General features: G+C 35.0%; 2 protein-coding genes across 8 annotated transcripts; both read right to left on the minus strand.

The window, feature by feature from the left end:
* Positions 1–301: 301 nt before the first annotated feature.
* LOC106771043 lies at positions 302–4,027 on the minus strand. Of its 4 annotated transcripts, none has more exons than XM_014656926.2 (4): positions 3,618–4,024; positions 2,128–2,225; positions 706–865; positions 302–506 (listed from the first exon to the last, which is right to left on the minus strand). In XM_014656926.2, exons 3-4 carry the CDS (start codon positions 851–853, stop codon positions 364–366), a joined length of 291 nt encoding a protein of 96 aa, XP_014512412.1. In that variant the 5' UTR covers positions 854–865; positions 2,128–2,225; positions 3,618–4,024; the 3' UTR covers positions 302–363. The 4 variants fall into 4 exon arrangements, with proteins under 4 accessions (XP_014512412.1, XP_022640832.1, XP_022640831.1 ...); XM_022785111.1 differs by having other exon boundaries at positions 2,128–2,228; XM_022785110.1 differs by having other exon boundaries at positions 2,128–2,238.
* A 1,248-nt stretch (positions 4,028–5,275) lies between these two features.
* LOC106772111 (protein transport protein Sec24-like At3g07100) lies at positions 5,276–16,612 on the minus strand. 4 transcript variants are annotated; one of them, XR_001376554.2, is made up of 15 exons: positions 16,210–16,612; positions 14,959–15,975; positions 14,733–14,871; positions 13,979–14,169; positions 12,941–13,048; positions 12,639–12,842; positions 11,772–12,003; positions 11,172–11,321; positions 10,894–11,050; positions 7,993–8,120; positions 7,574–7,896; positions 7,310–7,486; positions 6,477–6,720; positions 5,774–5,817; positions 5,542–5,692 (listed from the first exon to the last, which is right to left on the minus strand). XR_001376554.2 is itself a non-coding variant. In XM_014658288.2 (14 exons), the coding sequence occupies exons 2-13, from the start codon at positions 15,904–15,906 to the stop codon at positions 6,484–6,486; spliced, it is 2,994 nt and encodes a 997-aa protein (XP_014513774.1). In that variant the 5' UTR covers positions 15,907–15,975; positions 16,210–16,612; the 3' UTR covers positions 5,276–5,428; positions 6,477–6,483. The 4 variants fall into 4 exon arrangements, 2 of the variants coding, with proteins under 2 accessions (XP_014513774.1, XP_014513771.1); XR_002669183.1 differs by having other exon boundaries at positions 14,959–16,027; XM_014658288.2 differs by lacking the exons at positions 5,542–5,692; positions 5,774–5,817 and adding an exon at positions 5,276–5,428.
* Positions 16,613–16,697: the final 85 nt, after the last annotated feature.

The raw sequence follows: 16,697 nt of genomic DNA on the forward strand, positions 1-16,697 counted from the left end.
ATTACATGAACGTTTGAAATATTGGATTGAGAATTATACCTCCAAGAAACAAAGTAATACTCAATGGTTAATTTAAAAATAAATAAAAAGTTATAGAAAAACTGGATTTTACGATTAATATTAATAAAACTAGTGAAAATATATAGGCGGGTTTTATTTTTTTTTTATAAAAAGAAATATTGAAATTATAATTATAAAAATAAGTATAAATAATTTTTATAATTTAATTGATGAGAGTGTTTATTTATTTTGTAGGTTATTTTTATTTCAGTATGTTGGTCCATTTCCTGGGGAGAAAAGGTTCTCAAAAACCCATAATTTTCAATTTCTTATATTAACTAAGAGTGAAAAGGAATATCAGTGTTACTTTTTATTGTCGTAAGCAGCTATATTCTGGGGCTCACATTCAGGACTAAATAAACGAACCAGTAAAGCTGTGCTTGAGCTTACAGTTACAGCTCCACATGCTGCCCAACGAAGGCTCCTAGGATTTGTAATTCGAGGACCTGCATGACCAACAAAGATTGAGAGAGAGTCTAGAAGGATGAGTTACAATGTCACAATTTTTGATATTCAAGCGATACAAAAAATTCAAACTGTTCAGAATTTAATCATCATCCACAGGAAAACAATATTATGAGCAATTCAGTTGCAAAGTTCTGCTAGAACAAGAAGGAAGCAAGATTAAAAGGTAGAAGAACAAACCATAATGCAGTCGACAAAGGATCCAAAATCCTAATGCGCCCCCAACACTATAGATTCCAGCCGTGTGCCTCATTAGCCGAGAACAAGGTTTTGCATCAGACCTCATAACCTCACCATCAGAAAAGCCTAAGAAACGCCTCAGCGACATTGTGTTAGTTACCTACAGAAAGACAACCCCGGGTAGTTAAGAGTTAATACTCAACATACTAGACAATTGTGATAAGAAAGATGTCTGATAGAATACCTCCAACTTCAATATAACAGTAAGTATATCACAAAGTCACTATGCATTAGCGTGCTTGTGATTGCAATGCAAGCAGAATTCACTCTTAACAGTTAGACGGCACATGAAAAATGTCAATATTAAACTTAAAAGTGGTTGATGTAAAATGAAAATCAAATAGAATAAAACAAATATTCGTTGTAAGCACAGAAAACTATAAAGTTGATGCTACTGATATTAAAGGATGTGAAAACTAGTTTTATTTTATTAGAATTTCGCCTGTAATAACTTTTAATTTAGTAATAAACTAAAAAAATAGCCACCCAATATATGAGACTAGTTTGCTATACAATGTTATGCACTTCAACCATAAAAATTAACAAATAGTAGCTTCATTACACAAATATAATGCAGCAACAGAAACTTTAGCTGTAGCAGATCATATTGATAGTGCAGCATTTGCAGGGTGAGGCCAGTTAGTTACAAATGTTATCCGATAGAATTTATAAAAGAGAAATTTGTCTCATGTTCCCTGTGAAATAGCTTTATAGTGTTCTTTAAAGAGTCAAATTCAAAAGTCCAATTTCAGACTACCCTGGAGGTATTGTCTCATTATAAGAATTAGAATTGATGTCCTGTTTGATTATTTTTGCTTTCATAAAAAATTATAGAATAAAAGAAAAATGCAAAACGAATTAGTTTCTTTTATAAGCTAAACCAGTTATCACAGAAGAAGCTCAATTAATTCACCTTTTATTTTTTGTGTCTCCTATAGGCGTCATAGAAGAATTTGTCGAATTGGACGTTATTCCCCAAAAGACAGTAAATTGCATACCGATTATGCTTTTATAGACCCTTTATCCAAACAAAGTAGAAAAACGAAAAGTACGAAGACTTCTCAATAATAGAACAATATGAGAAGCCTCTATATTATTGAGATTCCCAGTTTTCTACACTAATTATTCTTTAACCGAGAGTAGAAGCTACCAATATATTATGTCTCAACCAAAGTGGTGTGAACTCCCTTGAGGTCATTTTATCAAACACCCAAAATGCAAGGTCATACACTAATCAAACCAAAGACAAAACCAGATTCCAAAATTTCAGCAGAAACAGGATTGCAAGAACATGTTACATTATGGCATTGACGAAGGTGAAGTTGAATTAAAGCTTCAGTTCAAACTGATAAAGAAAATTACCTCAAAATACAAAGCCACCGAAGTCAGAGAGAAGGTCACTTTGCTGCCTAATCACTGCAAGGAAGAAGGCGCCTCTATGCGAATTGTGCCTTGAAGAGCTACTGGGNCNGACTGAAATGGGCCGGGGTTAGTTAAGAGATAGCCCACCCTTTAGCCCATTAAATACTTGTTTTTTGAACTGTTTTCTAACTCTAAAATAAAGCATGAAAAACCATGTTCTAGTTCACGCACACATGCACCAGATATATACACATTATATTTTAACATACATACATTCAAATTAATTTGAAAAAGTTCTTCAGTGACTTATATAAATTTTTACTTTTCAATGTGTATATAAAATAATCTTAACTCATTAAAAAAATTGTCTTTATTTTTCTTTAAAGTCCCAATAAAAAACTTTTCAAACATGCCTTTTATTTTGATCTTCAGGTAGCATAAAGGAAAACATAAAAACAACAGTAGTTACATAACTTGAATGTGAACCAAGTCGAACTTTCATATACGAGATTTTACATGCTGTTAACAACTTTATATTTGAAAGATTATTTGGATATGTTATCTTTATTTTCTTCCTCCCAACTTTTTATTTGAACGAGACAGAATTAAAAAAATCCACTGTTTATTTTTCATTTAAACATAAAGAGGTCGATGTTTATGAATTAAATGTGAAATATAAATAAAAAGAAAAATCTGTTGGTTTATAAATGGTATCAATAGTAGGCAATAAACCCATAGAACAGTTCTAAATTTTCTTTAGAACAGAAAACAGAAAACAGAAGCATACCCGTTGGTAACAATTACTAATCAACTTTTAATTGACATCTTAGGTTCTGTGTGTATGTATTTTTTTCATCTAATAAAATGAAGAGAAGGAAACAAGAATAATGAACATGCTCATAGATGAAACTATGATCATCATGAACGTTTGAAAGTCAGGTTCAACACCCTCTTCTACCATTTGGAAGTAGAGTGCAATGGCGTCGTCATAGAGGCCCATTTGGGAATACCCTGAGATGAGCGAATTCCAGGGAAATGCAGACGTGTCCCTATTAGACATTTGATCAAACAGCTCGTGGGCATCGTCCACATATCCACACACCGCATACAACCTAAGAAGCTTGGAAGAGATGCCAAAATTCCTATGCAACATAGATGTTGGGATAACGTGATGGAGTTTGATACCGCGACGAATGGCTTGCAAGCGATAGCATATTTCTAATAAAGAGGCATATATTTCAGGGTCAAAGAAGCCCGGTATTGGAAGCAGATGAAGGAGCAAGGTTTTATTTGGGAAATCAAGTGCAAAACAAATAGAAATGATGAGACACACAGATGGCTAGAAAAACGATCATTTGAACTGAATCAGATCCTCATCAAAGAAAGAAGAATGTCCAGAATCAATTGCAGAAATACACACGGTAGAACATATTCAGACAAAAGAAGCAGATATCTGGAAGAAACCAAGAGTAGAAGCAAAAGCAGCATACCTTGATTACGAGGAGGAATAAGATCTGGATGTGAAAGTGGAGAGTGAAGCAGCAGTCTCAGATGATATCTCACTGAAAGCCATAAACCCTATCTTTATTCCCTCTATTTTGATGGGAGGGTTTGAGTTCAAAATCAGATACAGATGTATAGGCCCATTTTCTTTAGACCTGTTCTAACTTGATAAGTCTTTTTAGGAAGCTACTATTTAAACTACCTTTTATACTAACGCACCAATCACCCTTTTTCTTTTATTCCACTGTCCCCTCATTTTTTGTGTTAGCAAAAGGGTTGAAGAAGAAGATCACGTGTTTGTCATCGATGAGAGATATGGCAACTCATTTGGAAGCTTAACGACGTCGTTCCCACCGCGCTCAAGCTTCTTGTTTCTTCCTTCTCCGATATGCGTTTGTGGCGTCGTTGTTCGTGTTTGAGGACACTCTATTAGTTGACATTTTAAATTCATTATCTAATAAAGTATTTAAATTTTTAAAATTTTACAATTGAGTATATGTTGTTCAAGTAACCTGACTATTATATTGTTCTGTTATTTTGTTCTTGTTTTCATGTGTTAAAAGATGGTGACATGAAACATAAATCGTTTTTACTATTTTATTTACTAATTTTGTTTAAAAAATGTCGAATAATAAAATAATATCTCGTAATACTTAAGTTTAAAAAACCGTGATACTTAAGTTTAAAATTCAACAATATAGGATAATTTTTTTAGCAATAACAAATAAAAATCTAAAATGAAAGAGATAAAAATTAAGATACATTTAAAAAAAATTAAGATGACATTATATTAAGATTTATTTTCATATAGAATATAGTGTTTCTAGTTCTTAATGACAACTATACATTTTTTTTAACAGAATCACTAATATTAATAACACTAATTATGTGGAATTTGTTTTTTTTTTACTGATACCAATTTACCACATTTATACTCGTTACCAATGAACTTTAAAATTATTTCTCTATAATTCATTAATAAAATACACGTGTACTCGTAATATTTAATAAAGGCAAATCAGAAAAGAATAGTATTATATTGAAACTATAAAGTGTCATATAAAAGAATTGATCAATCTCTTATAAGAAAATGATAACCAGGAAGGACCCAAGTATATTTTTTGAAGATACTGACTAATAATAAATGAAATTTTGCGTAATTTTGGTATTGTTTTTTTTTTTCAAAACAAATTTCCCAATTTTTCCATTTTTTGATAATAGATTTTTTTAAAATATACATGTAAACTTATCAATGTTGGTTGTTGAAATAAGTATAAGTGGTGCTCACTTGTGTTTGAGTTAGTCAATTGAGTGGTCCAGGGTTTGAATTTTGATTAAGTCATTTTCCCAATAAATTACATTTTTAATGTTATTTTTTTTTTTATACATCAATACTTTTAGAAAGAACTCTTCATGGAAAACTAGGAAGTCTTAATAGGCTAATGATAGAAGTGAACACCAAAGAAAGTTATTAAAAGAGTATACATCATACAATGGTACAGATAATTCTATATATTTCGTCCTCAATATTATAATACTTGTTTTAATCATAATACTGATTTTACAATCTAATTTTTATTTTTAATAAAATATTTATTTTTAAACAAAACAAATAAGAAATTAAAATTAACTAAAAATGTAAAAATATAATTACCTAAACATTTATTTTTATCTACAAAATGACGTCCAACTAATTTTATAACTTTTACTTTTCATATTTGCCAATATCACGGACAACCCCCACGAAAGTTTGCTGACAAAGGTAAAGTGATGATTTGGAAGAGAATAGTTCCAAAATCTGAATATCAGAATAAATAAAAATTATCAGCAAACAAAATTCAAGAATTAGCATTGATTTTGACTTGACTTCTCTCTTTGTGTTTACTCTCCCTAACCAAAAAACAATTTGAATTAAAAAATGAAATTATACCTCAGATAACTGCAACCTATCCAAAAGAGTTTTATTTTCTATTCCTAGAAAAGGAAAACACTTTGAATCTAATCACTAAGTTACAGTTCACCTAATTGATACATTCCAGGACGAACTTGCAGTGTCCATGAAACATCCTTCTAATGACCAATTAGCCTAGTCAAGCATTCACGCTTGTAATGCATCCCATGCATAAACTCAATTTATTTCTAATGAAGAAACGAAAAATTCCTTCAATTACGATACACGTAACAATCCTGACAAAAAAAAAAAAAAAACCCACCATATTAAGCCATAGAAAATGTTCACAAGGTAATCACTACATAAAGGAGATATATGATTATGTTCAAGTCAATATAGCTATCAATCTCAAATTGGGTAGAGACTACGTAATGTGTGTGAGGATATATCATGTGACAGCCCGAGAGGAAATAAATTTAACTGTTCAATCTCAAATAAATGACCAATATTGAATTCATGTATGAACAATCTTTACCATTTATGTGTGTTTAAATACTTAATATTAAACTCTTCTCACTTCTCAGGTTCTCACTTGATTAAGCTGCCTAAATGTATGTACATACATTACATACACACACTACAATTCTTTCGTACTAAATTCTATATAATGTCTCCCCCTATGTAAAACATCAAAGGATCCTGTTTCTCGGTATTTTTTGAGAATTTGCTTCCATTTAGACGAGATTTAGGTGATCCAAATTTCATTCAAAGGATATATAATGTAAACTGCCTCACAGTCTACGCACTGTTGATTATGACTGGGCACTATAAGAGGGACAATTACCAGAGGATGAGAAATATTCATCAAGGAAAAAATCGATGGTGACTATTGATTGCCCGCATGAAAACCACCAAATTTAATTGAAGCTTCCTTACAGAAGACTAGAATCAGTACCTCTATATTATGTTTGTTGCACTTGTCTGGAAATCTGTATCATCCAATCAGCATATCCATTATTAGCACCCAGCTGGTCCTCAAACAGGTTTGAAAGAAGAAGGAATCCTTCTCTGGGGTGTTCACCTTGCCTCACAAGGCGGCACAACTGGTAATATGCACGGTCAGTACTTCTGAGCTTCTCAAGTACCTTTATCAGCCTCCGGGACATTTCAGTATCATTCTCATTCTCATTTAGAGTAACCTGTTCAAGGAAACAAAACATATATACAACTGAAAATAGATGCCACATGTTATTGAACGAGAGAAACAGGGTAGGAATACATCAGAAGTCTGCAAAATTATTAAATAGGATATCAATTAACACTGGCGTAAGTCTAGACCATCTAAGGGACAAATTTAACACAAAATCAACTATGAATTCATTTTTTTGATCATGAAGCTGCAGCACTGAGAAATGCATACTAAATTTATGTATTGAACACTCCCGTGATGTATCTCAAGGTTCACATACGATATACTTTTCAGCTCAAATGCAAGAACACATCAATAATTTGTTCAAGTATCAATTATTCTAAAATTACCAAGCAAGCTCGATATAATAATGATTGTTTATAATTCAACAATTATATATACATGTGCACGCATCAGATTGCAGAGAGAATAATTTGAACATTAACAATCCTTAATGAAGAACCAAAAAACACTTATGAAGAAATCAGAAAAAAGATGAGATAAAAACGAAAGTTTTAAGAAACAAAAGAACTAAAAATGACAAGAATAATAGACACATGTACTGCGCTTTCTCCTAGTCTTTATTGAATATACAGTACCTTTGATAACTCAGCTGCAAAGTTAGACCCAAGTAAGTTCTTAGCTATGTCAGGTGAAATCACTCTACCAAACCATAAAATGAACTGGAAGCCATCGTCATATATATAAAGGCCCCTAGAATCCAAGCTCTCCCTAGTCAAAGGTGACCTTCTATCAATGCTTTTCAAATCATCAGCCTGAACATAAACACCAATAAAATTAATTCAAGGAGCAGAAATTTAAACCATTTTTGCCATAAGTTTTCAGAGGCAGTAAAGGCATACATTTAGAAGATATTCATCAAGTCGATGCAAACTAGGGTAGAGAAGTTTCAACATCCTTTTTACTGTTAGGGTCATCATTGTGTGTCCAGCTGCACACCGTTCATCCAGTGAAACATCCCCATATCCACCACGGAGAGGTGCTGATCTACAAAGAGCTAAACCATACAAGGGTAGGAACTTTAATGACTCAGGATATATCATCCTATTCACCAACCGCTGTTGCCCAGCATAGATATTTCGATAATCTCGGAGGCCTTTCACAATTCCTAAATGTACAGCACGCCGGGCATCTTCAAGTTTATGGGATAATGTTTTCTCAATTGCTGCAAATATAAGAAACTGCTTAGGAAGATAAAAGAAACTATGAATCTATGATCCATACGTATCATGTAACTAGAATAGAAGTCATGTCACCCTACCCAGCCTACTAAACAGAGATAAAATTGCACCAGTATCAGCCAAGCGATACATCTCCACCAAGTCTTTAACTACTGGAGCTGCTGCTGTATGTACTCTGATACGCCTTTCTCCACAAGATGCAGTATACCTATTTCAGTTAAGGAAGACACCATTCTTGAAGAAGTTTCAGATTCTAATTGAACTCCCATAATGACCTTAACTGAGTAACAAGCATGACAGACGTCTACGTTGATGCAAAGCTTAGAAGAAATATGATAGGAGTCCAGAATTGAAAAGAGACAAAAGAGTAATATTCTTTATTGTATAGACTTATATAACACAAAATAGAAGAGCACTCTCTCCCAAGGGTTTTCCCTTCACAAAGAGTCAAAGCTCAATCTACAAGATTATCCAAAAGTACCCTGACACAAGAGCTCTTTGCCTTCTTATAAAGGCCCCCTGAACCAACTAACCAAACTACCAACTAACCAAACTAACAACTAATTCCTAAACTGTTTCCTGTGTCCTACACCCATTACTCATTATAACCTATCACATTATATCTTATCATTACACCCCGTTCCAAGACAACCTTGTCCTCAAGGTTGGAACCGTGAAACTTGATCTCATGGGTCATCTTTATCAACATGTTATCATATGCCACTGCTACTGTTTGCAATTTTAGATCTAGAGGCTTGGGTGGTGGTCGATATGAGATATCCTCCTCCAATGACTTCGACTCTTCTTGGATTATTTTAATCCAATTTTGTGAAATCCTTAAAATCACATCTTTGACTTCATCGGTTCTTGTAGCAACAACACTTTTGGCAGCTGCTCCCTTATTTCCAACAAAACTAGATTTAACAGTATAACTAGAGAGTGGCTGAAAGCAAAAAACTTTCTTCAACGACATATCATTACTAAATCCAGTTCTAGGAAAACTAAATGAAGATCCAACCAGATTTGAATGATTCACTAGGTTACCTCCATCTACTTTCAAACTCTCACATAAAATTGCTACACTCCCAATCTGTGTTACTGCTGCCCAACTCTCACATAGCATGCTTCTCCTGTTCCCTTCAACTATCCTTAGTAGAGTTGTTGCAAGATTTTTTCAAGAAAGGTTCTTGGATTTTTGGTGCCAGGTCTTGAACCCCTGGACTACATTTTCTTCGCAGTTTGGGTGTACTTTTGTTGCTCATTTGGTGTTCTGAACTTCAGAAGCATTTGCTGCCCCTGTTGTTTGACCTTGGGTGTCGGTCCCTTCATAAGAGGTCAACTCTTCTCTTTTCACCCACGAAAAAACTGGTTTTTCCTCACCCTTCCTAGCTCCATTATTGTCAATGGCATTCTCTTCTCGTTTTTGCTCCCAATTGATTGAATTTTCTCCTCCACCTGAGTGTTTCTTTGCTTTCTTGATGTCTTGCAGAAGTTCCTCTCTTCTTTCCTCTCTTGCTTTGTAAACAGACTCAACTGGGTTGCTTCCTGAAACCACTGTTTTAACCCCTGGTCTCAACAATTCTCCCCCCTTCTTCACTGTTTTGACATACACACCACAACCTACCACACTATCTCCACTAAAAACAAAAGCTTTTGTAACTTTCTCAACGACAGCCACACCAATGTCTCCATCACAACTTTCGCCATTGCCTTCCTTTTCACATATATTTTCTTCTCTCCTATCCTACCCTCTAATTCTTGCAAAACCATCAACACTCAAAACAACAACTTCTGACATTCCACTCCTTAATGTAATGGTAACAACATTCCCCTCACGGTCTTGGTCAACCCTGTCCTCTTCACTAATATCCGTTTCTCTTTTCTTCTCCCTATTGGTTGAATTTTCTACTTCATATGAGGATTTCTTGGTTTTCTTGATGTCTAGCAGACTATCTTTCACAACATACCTACCTATTTTTCCCTCGTTTCATGATAGATTTATCACTTCTTTCTGAGCCCTTTAAGTGAATCCTGATTTCCTGCAGCATTTCTTACATATTTCTTCTCCATTCTGCCATGCTCATTTTCGGTTCTACCCAGCTCATTTACTGTTCGCTGATCCTCCTCTCCAAGGTATTGTCTCTTCCTTCCATGCTTCCACCCTTTCTTGATCACTTCTTGATCTGCAACCTTTGATTTAGCACATCGGACCAATTGATAGGAACCCAGATTTGAAAAGAGACGAAAAAGTAATATTCTTTATTGTATAGACTATATAAAATACAAAATAGGAGAGCACTCACTCCTCCGAGGGTTTCCCCTTCACAAAGAGCCAAAGTTCAATTTACAAGATTATCCAAAAGTGCCCTGACACAAGAGCTCCCTGCCTTCTTATAAAAGCCCCCCAACCAACTAACCAAACTAACAACTAATTCCTAAACTGTTTCCTCTGTCCTGCACCCATTACCTATTATAACCTATCACATTATATCCTATCAAAATAACAATAAAAATACACAATAAAATGTGCTAAAACAAAAATGAAAAAGATAAAATAAGTTCACTTTATTTTGTCTTTCCAATATAAATGACTTAGTTCATGGCATAACAGTCCCTAGGGAATAAACAATACCTAAGAATACATTTTCAATGCTCAGAGCAAAACGCATGAAATCTACATTCCTAAGTTAATATTCCTAGGACGTTTTTAATTAGTAGCAAACATGAGGAATCTACATTCCCAAGTTCGTATTCCTAGAAATGAGGTTTTAATGTGTGACAAACATACGCTTAATTCGAAAACGTGATGGATGAGAAAGGCCTCATGATTCATAGATGATTATGCTGCAAGAATGAACTTATACATCTATCTCACAAATGGCAGTATTATGAAACAAATCATTAAAAATGATCAGAAAAAGATGAAGATATAGATGATTTATAATTTTAACTCATCTCAAGGATTATGGAAGAAAGGATACAACAATGCAACTTGGAAATACATTGTCTGATCTGTCAGTGATGTTTCTTCAAGTGATAACTGCATGGCAAAGGCTTTATCACTATCCACGGCTGGAAGTGCTAACAAATTTGTGGACCTTAGCATAAAGTTTCCATGATAAGTTGTGAAACGGACACCTAGAAGCACAAAAACATTTGACAACTATCATATTGTAGATATTTGTATATAACTGAATACTTGCAGCACGAGCAACAAGAAAAACAAAAAGTAAGCAAGGTCAAAATTTTCAACACAGACCTTTACCGCATCTAATTCGCAATACCGCTTCCCAGCCAGTTTCTCTGGTAAGGTCTCTCCTTAGCTCATTTCTTAGTTTCTCCCCGTGAATGACTGATTGGAAAGCTGGATAGTAATAGAGTTGACCAGCAGTATACTTTGCCAGAGTTCCTATAAATAATAAATTGTAAGCATATAGTGCACTTTGTCACCTATAAATATAAGTTTGTTAGCTGCAAGAGTATGTGCTTATAATAAGACCACTTATACTATACCAACAGAATTACAGGGAAAGAAAATGCATGAATTTGTTCACGGCCAATTAATGTGCACCACCAAATAATTGGCCAATGGCAACTAAGCAGTCAAGGAAAGGGAGATAACCCTTCGGTAGACACATATTTGAGTGTCCCTTTTAGTTGACATTCACCCATCCTTAATCACACAGCACTATCATACACCACAGGAGAGTAAAAACACGGTACTCATTAGTTTAGTATTCAAAAGTATAAATGAAATCTACAAAGAACTAAGAAAACCATAGGTAAGCAACATTATTTCATCAGAAAATCATCCTAAGTATCCATTCCATGGAGAAGTTAAAGAAATTAAAATATTTACCTAGGGATGCGATGTCGGTGTACTTATCACTGAATGCATACATGTTTATTGAGATTTGGTATTTAGAAAACTCAGCAGCCATTTGCTTGTAAAAGGGATCTTCTGGCAGTCTTAACAGGTGTTCTTTATCTGTGCCATAGACTTTAGAATCATCTCCACGTAGTTTCAACCGACCAACACCAAGAGATGGGAGTGTGTTTTGAAAAACTAACAATTTCCCTCCAAGTTGACTCTATAGAGAGGCAGGAAAAATTCACAAAACAGAAATGCATAGGAAAGTATAATTTGGTAAAGGGATGGACAAATTGCACTAAAATTCTACAAATTGAAATGGACCCTCCTTTAAACTTAGCAAACCATGGGTTCCATCTCTGTGCATGTAACTTGGTTCATTATTATGATCTACCAGATTTATTCAGTGACATTTGGTTATTTAGAGTGCCTAGTAGTAATAGAAGGCCCATCCTTGCAATTGAACAAAGTATTGAATATTAAAACTTAAATAAGATATTTCAATAACAACTGCCATGTTAAATGAATTATCTAGAGCTGGGTTAAGACTTTCCTGCCATGATCCCAGGAAATACATTTAAGCGCACACAATACACACAGATAATAGAAAATTATAACTAGTAAGTTTGCATTCACATTGTCTAGCATTAAACATCTCACTCTTTAGCATGAAAAATAATCTTTTAAATCATATTGTAGCATTGTTTTAACTTTCAATTAATAGATACCATGTTCAATGAATTTTGTGCAAAAAAGCTCACAACTACTTATGAGTTGCAACCAAAACAACAACCTATAATAATAATAATAATAACAAAACAATTCAAAGTAGAAGGCAAAAAGGGACTAATATACCATAATCAAAAAGGCAGCCTTCAGAGAAGGACCAAAAGCAGATTCCAGATTCACATTGTCCTGGAACATGGATGGTAGACCATCAAGAAAAGTTTCCACCACACTTCTTGATTCTGATAAGTTGACAAGAAGATCATCTGGCAGGGGAACAAATATGTCATCCAGATCTGAGACCACCAACATTTGTGGTTGAGTCAAGGATGACTGGAAAAGTTTAACATAGAATAATAAGTAAAATGTTGAACCAATTAAGGCAAAGATAGAGATATATTAACAATATTAATACTAATAGTACTGCAGACCTTCATGTTATAAAAATGTATTGTACTGTCAAAAGTTGCAAACCCTATTTGTGTTCGTGGATAGCCAGGGAGCTCATCTAAACATGACCTGATTGTTTGGGCCACAACCTGGAATAAGAACAATATGAACCAACAACAAAGAATGGTGTGAGTTGGAATAACAACTCCAGAATGCACTTGAAGCTGAACTTTATCTTGCACAAAAGAAATTAATTTCGGGTTGAACTAATCCCCAAATGAAAATATAGGTCTACAAACTAGAGTTGCCCATAAAAAACATTTATTACGACCTAAGTCTACAAAACAGTGGAATCTCAACTAGGTGGGCACCCAAGATCCAACATTGTAAAAAAATAGTTATTGCTTAAAGATTTGATGAAAAGTGTTTTTTTTTATGGTTAAATACAATTACAAAAAAAAAAAAAATACGTCTATTCTGAGAGGTACTCATAATTACAGTTTTGTTTAGAAGTTGCTCAAAACATTTCAAATAAACTTTCAATCAGACATTTTATAGATTCTGTTGTTTTTTACTTCAAAAACTTTAATTAACATACTAAAAACTCTTTAAAGTGAACTTTCAGGCAGGGAAAAGGAAAAGCAGAACAATATAGCTGGTAATATAGAAAATTATGAAAACCTAAGTTAACCAGATTTTAATGAGCAGATCACTGGATTGTCTAAACTGTAAATAAAAACATTTCAGGCAATACATTATAGCCCAATCTTTTTGTTCAGGTTAGTGAAAGAAATTTATCACATGCACCAGGCGAGCTAAGTTTCAAATATACAAATCATGTACAAATACAAAAGTATTGCATACCTCTACAATTATTTTCTTAAATCGACCTGAAAACCCCTCGATCTTATTAAGAAATTCATAGAATGCAGTAATTATACACTGCTTCCAAGCTTCAGTTGTGCATAAGCTAGATTTCATATGAATAAAAAAAATTGCCACTCAAAAGAATGAAATCATCAAGGTTATATAACAACAAAACCTACTAATGTTTAAAGTGCTCCAAGTGAAGTACTTACCTCAATCATTCCGCTTCTAACTGCAGATATGGAAACATCAATGAGGAAGAAATATACCGGAGGCATAGGAGGCCGCACCATATATTCTGCTGGGGCAACAAATTCTACGGTACCCTTTGTAAGCTCAGGTCGTTGATTCAAATCAACTCTTCTGCCAGTGGCATCTAGTTGTGCATAATATTCACTAGGAACTGTACACAAGGCCAATAAATGACCATCTTCAGAAAGATGTATTAAACCAATTAAATGTGCAAGCTACAGTGAAGACAAACAAACAACTTCCATCACAGAATATTTTCATTAAGCATGGAGGTAACAAGTCTGGATTGACACCATAAGATTCAATATATTAGCATCTTAATAAAGAAATTAAACCAATCACATGGTCTCTAACATTACAACTCCACCTTGTAAAAGTAACAAGTGACCTTACGGAATTAAAATGGGAATAATACTGAAATAATGAATTTTCAGAACCAATAAGCATGTTCTTGTTTCAGAATTTGATGGATTGGAGTCTGGTCACTTTCAAATAATATAATATATTAATATCTCCTAAACAGAGCCTTAATTACTTCAATTTTCTCCTTTAAAAATGTACATTACTTCAATTTAATAAGAACCATAAAGCATGCTCTTCTTTCAAAATGAAATGGACTGAAGTTTAGGTCATTTTTCTCATTAGAGATTTAATTAAGTCAACTTCCTTCTTATATTATTTTAAATTTGTGAAACGTTTGAATGTAGATGGTACCGTCATTAAGCAAGGAGCAGGCGTTGCACCGGAACTTTCTTCCCCCTTCAGTAAATTTGACATAGGGATTTATATATGTGCGGCATCTCCTGCAGCGTACGACACCAGTTGCAGCAAAATTAACTATGGGCACCTCTTCCTGAAATCAAAGAAAAATCAATGCACAAAGAAAAAATAGCATGCCCTCTGTGTTACAAATAATTGAAAATGATAGTGGGGCCCTAACCCCATCAGGAGGCTCTGCAAACGGACATACAACTGCTCCAAGAGGAAGATGCCACCTTGAAATTAAGGACTGGGAGTCAGGTATTCCACTGGTCGTTAGTCGTAGATATCTAGGATTGCAGTTCATGGGATACATATCAGCTAAAGACTTTGGCTCCTCATCACCTTCCAATGGCCTTGGCAATTCTTTAGCATCAATGGACGGCTCCATGAGTCCAGGACGAGTTTGAATTGACAGCGAATTGAAGTCTTCTGCCAAGCCATTAATGGAAACTGTAGGCTGTCCAGATCCCGGTTGTTGCATGGGCTGGACGCTTGACAAAGCAGCCATTGGGGGCTGTGAAACATGAACTCCTTGATGAGGTTGAAAAGGCAAAGGTGGTGCAGGGACAGACCCATAATTTCCTTGATTTGTAGGGTTAGAGGAATGCACAGGGGAAGCTTGCATTTCTGCGCCAGCCTGTTTCTGCGGATATCCAGGAAAAGATGGCTGAAACGCAGGAGGAGGAACAGTTGATCCTGGAAGTGCAGGAGGAGCAGACCCCATTGAAACAAAAGGAGTGTGCGGCTGAGGCGGAAGAGAAGCCGGAAAAGATTGAGTTTGATCCGCAGAAGGTTGAAATGTTGGTTGTCCCATGGGTGGAGGAAACAGGGGAGGTGCTTTAGTATTTGAGGGGAACTGTGTCATCGGAAAACGCGGGAAAGGTCCAGCAGCAGGTGGGGAATTGGAAGGAGGAGGAGGAGGCACTGAGGGGCCATTAAAATGGCCCGGTGGCGCAGATAATGAAAATGGAGTGGATGCCAAGGGTGGAGCAGGAGGAGTGGGTCTGAAAAAAGGAGGCTCTGACTCAACCATGGTAGCAGTTGACGAAAAAGATGCCATACCCTGTGCTGCATCAAAGGGTGGTCTAGAAAGAAAGGAAGATCGACCAGGGTTTTCTGTCCCCATAATTTACGCAAACACAATGACAACAATCGAACCACTTAATTCATAGCTTCGGCTCCGTCGTCACCAAGCCTGACAGAGAAAGCAATTCGATACAATTGATGCAGAAAAAGCCACTAAGCGTCTAACAAGTCATAGAATTCAGAGCAAAGCAACATCTCAAACAATTTAGGAAAATGACAACAAATGAAATGAATTATCAAACAGCAATGAGGAGAATCGAATACGAATTGGTTAAAGTAAGAGACGGATCGAGAAAGGTGAAATTGAAATGGAGATCGCGGAAGAACAGAATGAGAGTCTTACCGATGGTGATGCAATAGGCAAGAGGAGTTAAATCGGAGACGCATGTGCTGAATCATAATCGAAATATTCAATCCTCTGTACCACTTGCTCAATGCTTCTTCCACTGTCTCATTCTCCCTACCCTACGATCACACCATTCTCGTTGCTCTCCAATCTCTACATTCTCACAATATCACATTTCATTTTTCTTTTTCGCTTTATTTGATTCACACTGAACCTCACCAAAATATCACTGCTTCAACTTTTGTTTTATATAGTAGAAGCTAATCAATGGCAGAGGAAAACTACTTCACCCAAAATTCCAGACACTTTGATGTTATGTCAGTGGTTGCATTGCATATGAACAAATCATCTTTTTGTCAATCTACATAAAAATATACTCATTTGTTGTGATCCAACTTCTGTACCCAATCAAGGAATAGTTAGATTTCTAATCTACATAAGCAATGCAAGTGAGCTTATGGACATCAACAATGATTTTAATTAAT

Source organism: Vigna radiata, chromosome 8 (genome assembly GCF_000741045.1).
Source record: "Vigna radiata var. radiata cultivar VC1973A chromosome 8, Vradiata_ver6, whole genome shotgun sequence".
NCBI classification, from domain to species: Eukaryota; Viridiplantae; Streptophyta; class Magnoliopsida; order Fabales; family Fabaceae; genus Vigna; species Vigna radiata.

What these genes read in the sequence shown, in the direction of transcription:
- LOC106771043 (XM_014656927.2), bottom strand. Translation starts at nt 853, where the DNA reads ATGTCGCTGAGGCGTTTCTTAGGCTTTTCTGATGGTGAGGTTATGAGG. An exon ending in CCTTTGTCGACTGCATTATG is followed by an intron (nt 507 to 705) that starts GTTTGTTCTTCT and finishes TTGGTCATGCAG; the next exon opens with GTCCTCGAATTACAAATCCT.
- LOC106772111 (XM_014658288.2), bottom strand. Translation starts at nt 15,906, where the DNA reads ATGGGGACAGAAAACCCTGGTCGATCTTCCTTTCTTTCTAGACCACCC. An exon ending in TTGCAGAGCCTCCTGATGGG is followed by an intron (nt 14,872 to 14,958) that starts GTTAGGGCCCCA and finishes CTTTGATTTCAG; the next exon opens with GAAGAGGTGCCCATAGTTAA. An exon ending in TACATTTTTATAACATGAAG is followed by an intron (nt 12,843 to 12,940) that starts GTCTGCAGTACT and finishes AAACTTTTCCAG; the next exon opens with TCATCCTTGACTCAACCACA.